General features: G+C 42.8%; 1 protein-coding gene across 7 annotated transcripts in view; it reads right to left on the bottom strand.

Moving 5' to 3' along the window:
- Nbas (neuroblastoma amplified sequence) overlaps positions 1-12,920 on the bottom strand; it is a 368,280-nt gene that overhangs the window by 270,633 nt on the left and 84,727 nt on the right. For all 7 annotated transcript variants that reach the window (XR_003950086.1, XM_011243895.2, XM_006515215.2 and 4 more), the window contains exons 23-25: positions 9,771-9,924; positions 5,632-5,817; positions 4,133-4,306 (exon numbers count right to left, since the gene is read on the bottom strand). Coding sequence is in view for 6 of the 7 variants with exons in the window: in XM_011243895.2 (XP_011242197.1) it covers positions 4,133-4,306; positions 5,632-5,817; positions 9,771-9,924 (514 nt within the window). In the remaining variant the exon portion in view is untranslated. The remainder of the gene's footprint in view (positions 1-4,132; positions 4,307-5,631; positions 5,818-9,770; positions 9,925-12,920) is intronic.

Raw genomic sequence — 12,920 nt, 5'->3', positions numbered from 1 at the left:
TTAAAGCTACAAACTCGGTGGCCAGACCCACAGGCCCCAGAGGAGGCTCCACTTCCAGGTGCTCTAGCCCACCCAGGATCACAGGATCACAGCTTGGTCACACCAGGACCTCAGGGTCTCAGAGGCAGCTTGAATTCCAGGGACTCTGACACACCCAGAATCTCAGGATCACAGAATCACAGAATCACAGGATCACAGAATAGCTGGACTTTGAGGAGTTCTGACTCAACCAGGATGATAGGAAGAACAGGCTCCAGTCAGATATACCTAGCGCAGGAAGAACTAGAGATAATCAGATGGTGGGAGGAAAGCGCAGGACCTTACAAACGGAAACCAAGGCTACATGGCATAATCAGAATCCAGTTCTCCAAGCACAGCAAGTCCTGGATACACCATCACACCAGAAAAGCAAGACCCGGATCTAAAGTCACTTCTTATGACAATGATAGAGGACTTTAAAAAGGACATATTAAACTCCCATAAAGAAATAAAGGAGAACACAGATAAACAGGTAGAAGCCCTTAAAGAGGAAACACAAAAATTCCTTAAAGAATTACAGAAAAACACAATCAAACAGGTAAAGGAAATGAACAAAACTATCAAAGATCTAAAAATGAAAATAGAAATGATAAAGAAATTACTAAGGGAGACAACCCTGGAGATATAAAACCTAGGAAAGAGATCAGGACTCTTAGATGCAAGCATCACCAACAGAATACAAGAAATAGAAGAGAGTATCTCAGGGGCAGAAGATACCTGAAAAATCATTGACACAACAGTCAAAGAAATGTAAAATACAAAAAGATCCCAACTCAAAACAGTCCCATATTCTCTAAAGAAATAGAAACAGTCATTAATAGTCTTCCAACCAAAAAAAGCCAAGGACCAGATGTGTTTTAGGGAGAATTCTATCAGACCTTTAAAGAAAACCTAATACCAATACTCTTCTAACTATTCCACAAAATAGAAACATAAGGTACACTATCCAATTCATTCTATGAAGCCACAATTACATTTGTACCTAAACCACACAAAGACCAAAGAAAGAGAACTTCAGACCAATCTCCCTTATGAACATTGATGCAAAAATACTCAATAAAATTCCTGCCGACCAAATCCAAGAACACTTCAAAATGATCATTCACCAGGATCAAGTAGGTTTCATCTTGTGAAAGGGATGTGGCAATGGTTCAATATACGTAAATCCATCAACATAATCCACTAGATAAACAAATGCAAAGACAAAACCCATATGAACATTTCATTAGATGCTGAAAAAGAATTTGACAAAATTCAACATTCCTTCATGTTAAAAGTCTTAGAAAGATCAGAAATTCAAGGCCCATACCTAAACATAGTAAAAGCAATATACAGCAAACCAGTAGCCAACATCAAACTGAATGGAGAGAAACTTGAAGCAATCCCACTAAATCTGGGACTAGACAAGGCTGACTACTCTCTCCCTATCTAGTCAACATAGTACTTGAAGTTCTAGCTAGGGGAATTAGACAATAAAAGGAGGTCAAAGGGATACAAATTGGAAAGGAAGAAGTCAAAATATCACTATTTGCAGATGATATGATAGTATACTTAAATGACCCAAAAAATTCTACCAGAGAATTCCTAAACCTGATAAACAACTTCAGTGAGGTAGCTGGATATAAAATTGACTCAAACAAATCAGTAGCCTTCCTCTATTAAAAGGATAAACAGCCTGAAAAGGAAATTAGGGAAACAACACCCTTCACAATAGTCACAAATAATATTACATACCTTGGGTGACTCTAACCAAGCAAGTGAAAGATCTGTATGACAAGAATCTCAAGTCTCTGAAGAAAGAAATAGAGGAAGATCTCAGAAGATGGAAAGGTCCCCCATGCTCATGGATTGGCAGGATTAATATAGCAAAACTGGCTATCTTGCCAAAAACAATCTACAGACTCAATGCAATCTCCATCAAAATTCCAAATCAATTCTTCATAGAGTTAGAAAGAGCAATTTGCAAATTCATTTGGAATAACAAAAAACCCAGGACAGGGATAACTATTCTCAACAATAAAAGAACTTCTGGGGAAATCACCATCCCTGACCTCAACATGTATCACAGAAAAATAGTGATTAAAAATTGCATGGTATTGGTACAGAGACAGGCAGGAAGGTCAATGGTTTAGAATTGGAGACGCAGAAATGAACCCACACCCATGTGGTCACTTGATCTTTAACAAAGAAGCTAAAACCATCCAGTGGGAAAAAAAGGACAGCATTTTTAACTGGTTTTAGCTGGTTTAACTGGCAATCAGCATGTAGAAGAATGCTAATTGATCCATTCTTATCTCCTTGTACAAAGCTCAAATCCAAGTAGATCAAGGTCCTTCACATAAAACCAGATACACTGAAACTTATAGAGGAGAAAGTGGGGAAGAGCCTCGAACACATGGGCACAGGGGAAAAATTCCTGAACAGAACAGCAATGTGCTGTAAGATCAAGTATTGACAAATGAGACCTAAAATTAAAAAGCTTCTGTAAGGCAAAGGACACTGTCAATAGGACAAAACGACAACCAACAGATTGGGAAAAGATCTTTACTAATCCTAAATCAGATAGGGGGTTAATATCCAATATATACAAGAAGCTAGACTCTACAGAAACAAATAACCCTATTTAAAAATGGGGTACAGAGCTAAACAAAGAATTTTCAATTGAGAAATATCAAATTGACAAGAAGCACCTAAAGAAACGTTCAACATTCTTAGTCATCAGGGAAATGCAAACCAAAAAAACCCTGAGATTCCACCTCACACCAGTCAGAATGGATAAAATTGAAAACTCAGGCGAGGATGTGGAGAAAGAGGAACACTCCTCCATTGCTGGTGGATTGCAAGCTGGTACAACCACTTTGGAAATCAGTTTGGTAGTTCCTCAGAAAATTGGACCTGCGGACCCAGCTATACCACTCCTGGGCATATACCCAGAAGGTGCTCCAACATGTAATAAGGACACCTGTTCCACTATGTTCATAGCAGCCTTATTTATAATAGCCAGAAGCTAGAAAGAACCCAGATGTCCCTCAACAGAGGAATGGATACAGAAAATGTGGTACATTTACACAATGGAGTACTACTCAGCTATTAAAAATGATGAATTCATGAATTTCTTAGGCCAATGGATAGAAGTAGAAAGAATCATCCTGAGTGAGGTAACCCAATTGCAAAAGAACACACATGGTATGCACTTACTAATAAGTGGATATTAGCCCAAAAGCTCCAAATAACCAGGATACAATTCACAGACAACGTGAACCTCAAGAAGATGGAAGACCAAAGTGTGGGTGCTTCTAAGAAAGAGAACAAAATACTCACAGGAGCAAATATGGAGATAAAATGTAGAGCAGAGACTGAAGGAAAGGCTGCCAAGAGACAGTCCCACCTGGGGATTCATTCCATATACAGTTAGCAATCCCAGACACTATTGTGGATGCCAAGAAGTGCATGCTGAAAGGAGCCTGATATGGCTGTCTCCTGAGAGGCCCTGCCAGAGCCTTACAAATACAGAGGCAGATGCTTGCAGACAACCATTGGGCTGAGCTCGTTCCCCAATAAAAGAGTTAGAGAAAGGACTGAAAGAGTTGAAGGGGTTTGCAACCCATAGTAAGAACAACAATATCAACCAACCAAACCCCCCAGAACTCCCAGGGAGTAAGCCATCAACAAAGGAGTACACATGGCTCCAGCTGCATATGTAGTAGAGGATGGACTTGTTATGCATCAATGGGAGGAAAGGGCCTTGGCCCAATGAAGGCTCGATAGATGCCCCAGTGTAGGGGAATCGAGGGCGGGGGGGGGGGGGGGGAGAGTGGGTGGAGAAACACCCTCATAGATGCAGGGGGAGGGAGGATGTGATAGGGTATTTCCAGGAGGGAGGGAAATAGGGAAATGGGACATTTGAAATGTAAATTTGAAAATATCCAATAAAAAAAGATATGAAAATACAAGAAAAAAACCTTTTATAAACAGAAAATAACAACTATTTTCTACTTACAGGAATTTCTTTATGAAGCTGATTACAAAAAAAATTATACCTAAATCGAGTGTTACAGACTAAAGGAAGAAGTGAAGAGGGTATGCTACTTACATCTGGTTTAGAATGCTGAAATATCTTCAAGGGAAGTTTCAAGTCTCCTTTAGCTAAAGTTACTAGATATTCTCTTAGTAGCTCATTGGCTGCACCTGGAGACTGTTTCTCACAGCGGTGGAGAAAGGGAACCATCCACTGGTAAGCACTGGTCACATAATTGTCCTCAGAACACTGTAAGCATAATTAAGCACAGAAATTCAATATGGTGCTATACCAGACAAGTCAGACTAATGCTAAGCCATGGAAACCCCATACTTTCTAAAGCATCCAAGCTCCCTGCTCACTTTAGGCCTAACTGCTGCTAGCAGGAGAGTGTGTTACTTTTCCTGAGGTTGGCAGGCTACAGTAGCTATGAGCCTGCATCCCATCTCTGATGCTGAGACAGATGAGTAGACAGGTTGGAGAGAAGGGCCACTGGGAATACACTCTCACTAACAAAAGCCCAAGGTTTTTTTTTAATATTCATTGTTTCCCCTAAATGACATGCATTATTTTATCCATCAGCTCTAACACTACAGCATCACTTCTCATAATTACCCCAGAATGAGAACTTACAACTACTCTCTCTCTAGCTAGCTAGCTATTTTTGAGATACAGTCTTTCTATGTAGCTACATAATGCTGGCTGGAACTCTTTATGTACGCCAAGCTGGCCTCAAACTCACAGAGAACTACATTCCGGTCTCTCCTGAGTGCTGGGATTAAAGGCCTGCTCATCTATGCTTGACACAAAATCTACAACTTTTAACAAGGGTGTTATACAATACAAACCAAGTCTCAAGCAATGGCTGCAAAGGAAAAGAAATTATTAAGAACAGGCTGGAGAGATGGCTCGGTGGTTAAGAGCACTCACTGCTCTTCCAGAGACCCTGAGTTCAATTCCCAGCAACCACATGGTGGCTCATAACCATCTGTAATGGAATCTGATGCCCTCTTCTGATGTGTCTGAAGACAGGGACAGTGTACTCACATACAAGAAAGAAAGAAAGAAAGAAAGAAAGAAAGAAAGAAAGAAAGAAAGAAAGAAAGAAAGAAAGAAAGAAAGAAAGAAAGAAAGAAAGGAAGGAAGGAAGGAAGGAAGGAAGGAAGGAAGGAAGGAAGGAAGGAAGGAGAAGAAGAAGAAGAAGAAGAAGAAGAAGAAGAAGAAGAAGAAGAAGAAGAAGAAGAAGAAGAAGAAGAAGAAGAAGAAGAAGAAGAAATAATTGAGAAAAGAGGCAATATGGCAGATGTAATTGAGGTGAAACACAGACAGAGGCAAAAAAGAGGGAAAGAAGCAGGGAGCAGAAAAGCTAAATCAAAGATAAAGGAAAAGCAAGGTATAAAACAGCCAACAGTTTTGTATCCCTGCTGTAATTTACCCAGACACGTTACTTTGAAAAGTAGAGAAACTACCCCCTCTTTACTACATTGTCCTGATAGAAGCCATTTCTTCCCTGGCTTGTGACACAGCAGTGGAAGGCCACAGCATGCTCAGAAGGAAATTCAGATGACACCCACATGCTCCATCAGTAATCTTAGTTTTTCAAAGTCTTTCATCTGCTGCAGGTCTTTGAGTGTGAGGGTGAAGTCGCAGCCTGCTTCATAAACCAGTGTTTCCAGCGTCACCAAATCATCACAGAGAGTCAGCAAGCCAGGAATATGGCGCTCCACTCCAAGGCGAACAAGTGACAAGGCGCAGTCCACCTGAAATTGGAAAGAGACTAAGTCAAGGTAAAAGCCTCCAGTGAGGAATCAAATATCTATCTATCTCTCCGCAGTTTCATAGGATGTGTCTTACTACAACGTGTTAAAGTTCTTTATCAAACACATCAACACCAAACTTCTTTAAAGTGTATTAATCAGCAAGATGTCCTGATGGTACAGATATGAAGGGAAAGAGAGTCATCTTAATTCCTACAACAAAATAACAGACTACCAAAAGCAGAGGGAAATGGGGCATATACAGCAGTGAGAATGCCTAATTAATTGCTACTTTCTCTACAGCACTGTGCTTCCAAAATAAAGCTTTGCTCCACAGGCTTTCCTGATCAGTGCCAAGCCATCTGCAGCCACTCAATAAATATTTATTTCTTAGCTAAAACAAAGAACAACATTTCCTTTACTAGCGCAGTAGACTGACATTTATCTTCTACTCCTTGATCAAATTTACAAACTACCATCCTGCAGTCGAAGGGAAACCAGCAGATGTAGCTACACCATCCTTCATCTCCTGTTCCTAGTCCACAAGATACAAAGGGCCTGGGAGGAGCTAACGCCAATCTAGGCGTCAGAAATACAAAGAGCAGGCAGTGAGGTCCTGCCAACGAGTAAGAATACAGGAACTGACACCTGACTAAAGTCTTCACTGAAGCTCGGGCTGTGTGACTTTTCCCAGGGAAACAGCAAACATCCAGTCAGCCCAGACAGGGCACTGACGACAGAACACAGAAGGATTCTCCCCAATGATTTTAACTGGAGCCCTTTACAGAAAAATAGGTAAGTTAGAGCAACTACAGCAAAGTGTCTCCTGTTTCTAACTTATGTGGAAATGTCTATAGATTACATAACGTCATGGAAGGGCTGGGCCAGGACAAAGTCTCTTCTCATCCACGAAGAATGGTGAGTGGGCTCACCTCTAAGGGCTCATGCAGAGAACTGTAACAGCTCTCATTTGATCGTGGCACTAACCATGCCATACCCAAATGACAGAGTTCCACAGGAGCAAGTGGTAAAGTCAGGACCACTCAATACTGACTGAAGGATGAATTGCTGAGAATGACAGATCAGAAACAGACTGAGAGCAGACTGAGCATTCAGGAGAGCTGCAGCTCGCAGGGATGAGGAACCCTGCCAGAAATACACAGCTCACTCACTTCCTGGTGTGTTCGCTTGATCACAGTAAGTAAAGGTTTGTCGGACACTCCCTGTGTGCTGGAGTTAAATGGCAGTGTTACTACAGAAACACAAGACAATGAACAGCAGATCATTACAAGGCATGGGATTTGGTCAGACCACATGAGTAGCCTGGGTAAGAAGGAGGATTCTAGAATGATTCCCTGGCTTCTCCTCTCAGTGAGGGTGTGAGGACAAGAGAAGACGTAGGTGAATTCCGTGCTGCACGTGTGTGCTAAGGAGCCCGTACAGCTCATGCAGGATCTCTGTGCAATAAGCCCAGCCCAAAGTCTAAAGGCAAGAACCCAAAACCTACCATGAGGGAAACGTACAGGGCTTCAGTGGACATTTGGGAACATAATCACGGAGCAACATTTGAGAAGATCTGAATGGGCCACAAGATTGGTGTCTACAGCAGCAGCCTGGGGAACAGTGATAGAGGCAAAGCAACAAACAGGAGCCACAGGAACATGCTAATGTGCACGGTCACAACAAGGACAAGAAAAGCCGGAGCTAGGATAAGAGCCCAGGAGGAAGAGATGTCTCCAAAGAAATTAGTAATCAGTACCAATGGAAAAGGATAAAAGGGAGCTACTGGCTTCACTGAGCACAGCTTCCAGACAGTGCCAGGCACATCCAGATGGAGAAATAAGGAGGAAGCAAAACCTGAGACTCCGACTGCGAAGGCTGAGTGACTAACCCTGGGCCAGCTACTAGGGAAACAGGAAGTGTAACAAAAGCTAAGAGGACAGCTCCACTCCGTGTGCTACATGCATACAAGTGAAGGAACTGAGCTTCCTGTCCCAAAGCAGAGTAGGGAGATGGGAGAACAGCAGACCCAGAGAAGGAGAAGTTAAAGGTATGGGGAGAAGGAATGGCCTAAACACATGGGAGTGCAGAAGTGGAGAATCCAAAACACAGAGGAAGAAACAAGTAGCTATAAACTCAGAGAGAGAATGCCTGGGGAAAGCCAGAAAAGGTTCTGATGGAAGGAAGTTCTCAGAATCTCAAATACGACACAAAGCAAAATCCTTTTCTGAGAGTAGTGAGGGAAAGAACAGGGTAAGAGGAAGCCAAAGAAGAGAAAACAGCAACACAAAAGGGCCGCCAAAGTCCCATTCGCTGAACTGGCAGACAGGGGAGGAAGAGAGAGGCAAGGAGTGACCTCCACGGAGACTGCTACAAACACATCAAAGGAAGAGGGTATGACGGGCGGGGCACCAGCAAAACCAGGACCTGCTGGGGCTGCAAAAGTACTGGAAGCAAACGATTCACAACTGCAAGTGCATCATTAAAAACAAGAGCATCAGCCATTTGTGTTACTGTCTCCCCAATGTTTACTGAAGGAAACATATTTAAAATTAAGCTACAAAACATGAAAGTCAAGCAGACACCAGTGAAACTAACAGGACTCAACAAGCTGGTGCCCTTGTAGAGTCAAATTCACCACCATAAACATTTCCTACACCAAAAAACAGGTTTTGCTGAAGGCATTTATAGACACTAAGGAAAAAGAAGTCCCACATCAATTAAACCCCTAAAAATGAAGAAGATAAAATCAATGTCAGCAGATATCACTTTAATTGCATCACAGACATGAAATATCAGTACCTTTCATGAAGCCAAAAGTTAAAAACCATTATGAGTGGTTTTAAATAATGAAAAGACACAACAGAACATGAGACAACTGAATACAAGTACTCCAAGCCCCTTTATCAACATCCCTAGTTTCCGTGGAATGTCCAAGAAACATACCATCTCTTAACAGAGCAGCTTCTGATTCATAGTAAAACTAGGCAGAAAACAGAGTTTCCACATATCTGGTAAAACTGCCCCAGAAGAAAGCAGTAAGTCCCTATTACTGCAGACTCCACTCACGTCAGACACAGGTCCTAGAGGCCCCTAAGCTAGATCTGACCTGAAAGGCTCTTCCTGGAGGGCTAGCTTTCGTAGCAGCAGAAGACGCCACACAAGCTCCCAAAGGAGGGAAGCATCCAGCATCCCTGCCGAGTCCTCAATAACCGACATGACACGATAACCCTAAGGCTGCAGGGACACACATACTCTGGAATAACCAAGAGCTTCTAACTGGAATGAAGACTCACTCAACAAGAGGGAATCCTACTTAGTACTGGAAGCCGAGCCAACTACCCAGTGCTAGTAAAGTCGTAGACCATGGAGGCGAACCTACAACTGGCACTTTTTTAAACCAGCAAAATCCCAAACAACAACAATTAGTCTTACTGGCACAGATAAATGTAGTTCTCACTCTCATTAAGGAAACTTCTTGCAACAGATGGAGACCACTACAGAAAACCACAACTGATAAGAATGCAGAGCTGGGAAGTCAGACAGAAGCCTACGGAAACACAAGGCACTTGGGACAATCACAATCGCCTGTGTTTGTGCACTGTAACTGGGACTACCCAAACTTTTCTTTCTATGTTAATACAGTCCCTAAAATTAAGATGGTAATACACCCACTAAAATGCCAAGAAAATCAGGAACAATACATAACATAGTTTGCAGTTCACATTTTAAACGTGATTTGGAACAACTTTTCTTGCCTGTACTTGCTTTATTAAAATCCAAAAGTCACAAAAGCTTCTGGGTAAAGGTCAAACGAACAAAAACACTAAGGAATAGTCCTTCCATCCTTAAAAATTACACCTGAGAATCCTGGCGCCGCTCTCCTGTCCACTGGGGCTGGATCCTGACCAGCTGGCACCTCCGACACCACTGAGAACAGTGCCCCCTCTGCTCACCTGCCCAGCATGGTGCTCTATGTCCTCTGCTCTGCTCTGATACCAGGCCATCACCTTCTCCACAGTAAGCTGGGGCGTCCTGTACTGCAGTAGCTCAGGCTGCGCAGCATACAGAAACTCACTGTCATCCTGCAGGCTCGGCTCCACCACCATTCTGCAAATCATGAGGGGAACAATTAATAACTGTCTGGAATGCTGCAGAAAATGAGAGACGGGGATGAGAAGAGAACAAGTTAAAGAGACTGGGTGTCTGTGAGAGGGGGTTCTCTCTCACACCCCCTTGCAAGTAAATGGAACACTTGAGGAAATTTAACATTTTTCCACTGCTTTTCCTGACTTCAAAGTTCTGGATGGAAAATAAATCAAAACTACTATGTCATAACTCAGTCAGATAGGTAGTAACAAAGGCTGGAAGGCTAACAGAGCACACACAACTGGCTGCTTCTGCCAGCCCACCGACTCAATGCCTGTACACAAGCCAAGCAGGTTTGGGTAGGAACTGTCCCGGAAGGATTCCAGTTAGAACTGGAATTAAGCAATCTTGCTTTCAGTTCTCATGGAAATAAGAAGTGCACTTCATTTGTATTGACCGTGCACCTGTACCAGGCTCCAGCACTGCTCTTCCACAACACAGGCCTCCTGACAGCATCCCGTCAGCTGCGAGGATGAGACATCCCTGCGGAGCCTACGCGAGGATCACGTGTTTACATGGGGAAGCATGGGGGACTGACTTCCGAGGTGAAGATTAGCAAAAGAATAAAAATGAACCCAAGTTTCTCAAATGACCTCCTGGGCCATCCAAGTGAGCAGATGCAACAGTACAGACAACTGGTTAGCGTGAGTACTAAACAGAGCGTGTGGAGTTCAAAACCAACTCGGAGCAAATCCATCAGCAAACGCTCTGAAACTCGTGTAGACTGTTTTAAAAGGCCCCTTTTATTCATTAAAATAATGGGGACGATAATATGCAAATATACAAATCAGGTCCTTAATTTTACTTACAGTCACTATGTTTTGCTGAGATTAGAACAGCTGAGTATCTGCTCAGGCACAGAGGCCATGATTGCTGGGGCAGTGTATCCAAACACCTGAGACCCCTACTGTGCATGTACCTCAGTGTGGCAGAGCTCCACACACAGAGAAGCCCTTTACTCAGCCCCTCTCCTGGTGTGCTTAACACACTTACCAGAGATTCCTCCCAGTACTGCACACAATGCCACCCCACCCACCCTGGAATCTATTAAATAGTCCTCATTTCAGGCAGGCAAATAGGCAGCAGCAACGAGTCCCTGTGATGCTCTTTCCAGCCCTCCCTCTTTGATAGAAATGCACTGCATTCTCCAGGAAGCACATGTGCAATAGAGCCAGAATTCTTCTCATCTTTTCTAGCTGTTCCTTTTCAATAGACCTTGCTAAAATATCCAGCTCAATGAAACACTAAACTCTAGCACTCCCAGCTCTCTACTTAGTGAGCAATATCTCTCCCCGACCTCTCTCTCCCCCTCTCCCTTTCCCTCCCTCCCTCCCTCTTTCTCCCCTCCCTTCCCCTTCCCTTCAACACCCTAGCATCCATATTCCAGGTCACGCTGATTTTTAATTCCTTTCATGATATGAGCTCGTTCTCTTTTAAAGAACATATTCTTGATATTCGAGAATCTCAGGGTGAAATGCTTTAGAGAACATTTCAATCTGAAAACTCAAACCCTTCAAATTCTAATTATTCTTAAATTTGTGTCCTCTATCATCTATGTCTTTTTAATGTCCATAATATTATATTCTAGCTCTGTGTATTTATTCTAGTTTCTAAGGGAACACCTTGATTCTGAGTCTACCTTAGACTCCTATTAGTTTTTGTATATACTACTCTATTTCTGAGCTCCCCTAAGCAAGTTCTCTTGGTCCTGTTCCTATTGTCTGCAGTCCGATGGTATTAACTTAGGTTGTTTTTTTTGTTTTGTTTTGTTTTTTTATTATTAGGTATTTTCCTCGTTTACATTTTCAATGCTATCCCAAAGGTCCTCCATACCCACCTCCCCAATCCCCTACCCACCCACTCCCCCTTTTTGGCCCTGGCGTTCCCCTGTACTGGGGCATATAACATTTGCAAGTCCAATGGGCCTCTCTTTGCAGTGATGGCCGACTAGGCCATCTTTTGATATATATGCAGCTAAAGACAAGAGCTCCCGGGTACTGGTTAGTTCATATTGTTGTTCCACCTATAGGGTTGCAGTTCCCTTTAGCTCCTTGGGTAATTTCTCTAGCTCCTCCATTGGGGGCCGTGTGACCCATCCAATAGCTGACTGTGATCATCCACTTCTGTGTTTGCTAGGCCCCGGCATAGTCTCACAAGAGACAACTATATCTGGGTCCTTTCAGCAAAATCTTGCTAGTGTATGCAATGGTGTCAGCATTTGGAAGCTGATTATGGGATGGATCCCTGCATATGGCAATCACTAGATGGTCCATCCTTTCGTCACAGCTCCAAATTTTGTCTCTGTAACTCCTTCCATGGGTGTTTTGTTCCCATTTCTAAGAAAGGGTAAAGTGTCCACACTTTGGTCTTCGTTCTTCTTGAATTTCATGAGTTTGGCAAGTTGTATCTTATATCTTGGGTATCCTAAGTTTCTGGGCTAATATCCACTTAAGAGTGAGTACATATTGTGCGAGTTCCTTTGTGATTGGGATACCTCACTCAGGATGATACCCTCCAGGTCCATCCATTTGCCTAGGAATTTCATAAATTCATTCTTTTTAATAGCTGAGTAGTATTCCATTGTGTACATGTACCACATTTTCTGTATCCATTCCTCTGTTGAGGGGCATCTGGGTTCTTTCCAGCTTCTGGCTATTATAAACAAGGCTGCTATGAACATAGTGGAGCATGTGTTCTTCTTACCGGTTGGGACATCTTCTGGGTATATGCCCTGGAGAGGTATTGCGGGATCCTCCAGTAGTACTATGTCCAATTTTCTGAGGAACCGCCAGACTGATTTCCAGAGTGGTTGTACAAGCTTGCAATCCCACCAACAATGGAGGAGTGTTCCCCTTTCTCCACATCCTCGCCAGCATCTGCTGTCACCTGAGTTTTTGATCTTAGCCATTCTGACTGGAGTGAAGTGGAATCTCAGTGTTGTTTTGATTTGCATTTCC

Source organism: Mus musculus, chromosome 12, assembly GCF_000001635.26.
Source record: "Mus musculus strain C57BL/6J chromosome 12, GRCm38.p6 C57BL/6J".
Lineage (NCBI taxonomy): Eukaryota > Metazoa > Chordata > Mammalia > Rodentia > Muridae > Mus > Mus musculus.
The sequence above is the reverse complement of the archived record's forward strand: the minus strand, read 5'-3'. Positions and strand labels throughout refer to the sequence as shown.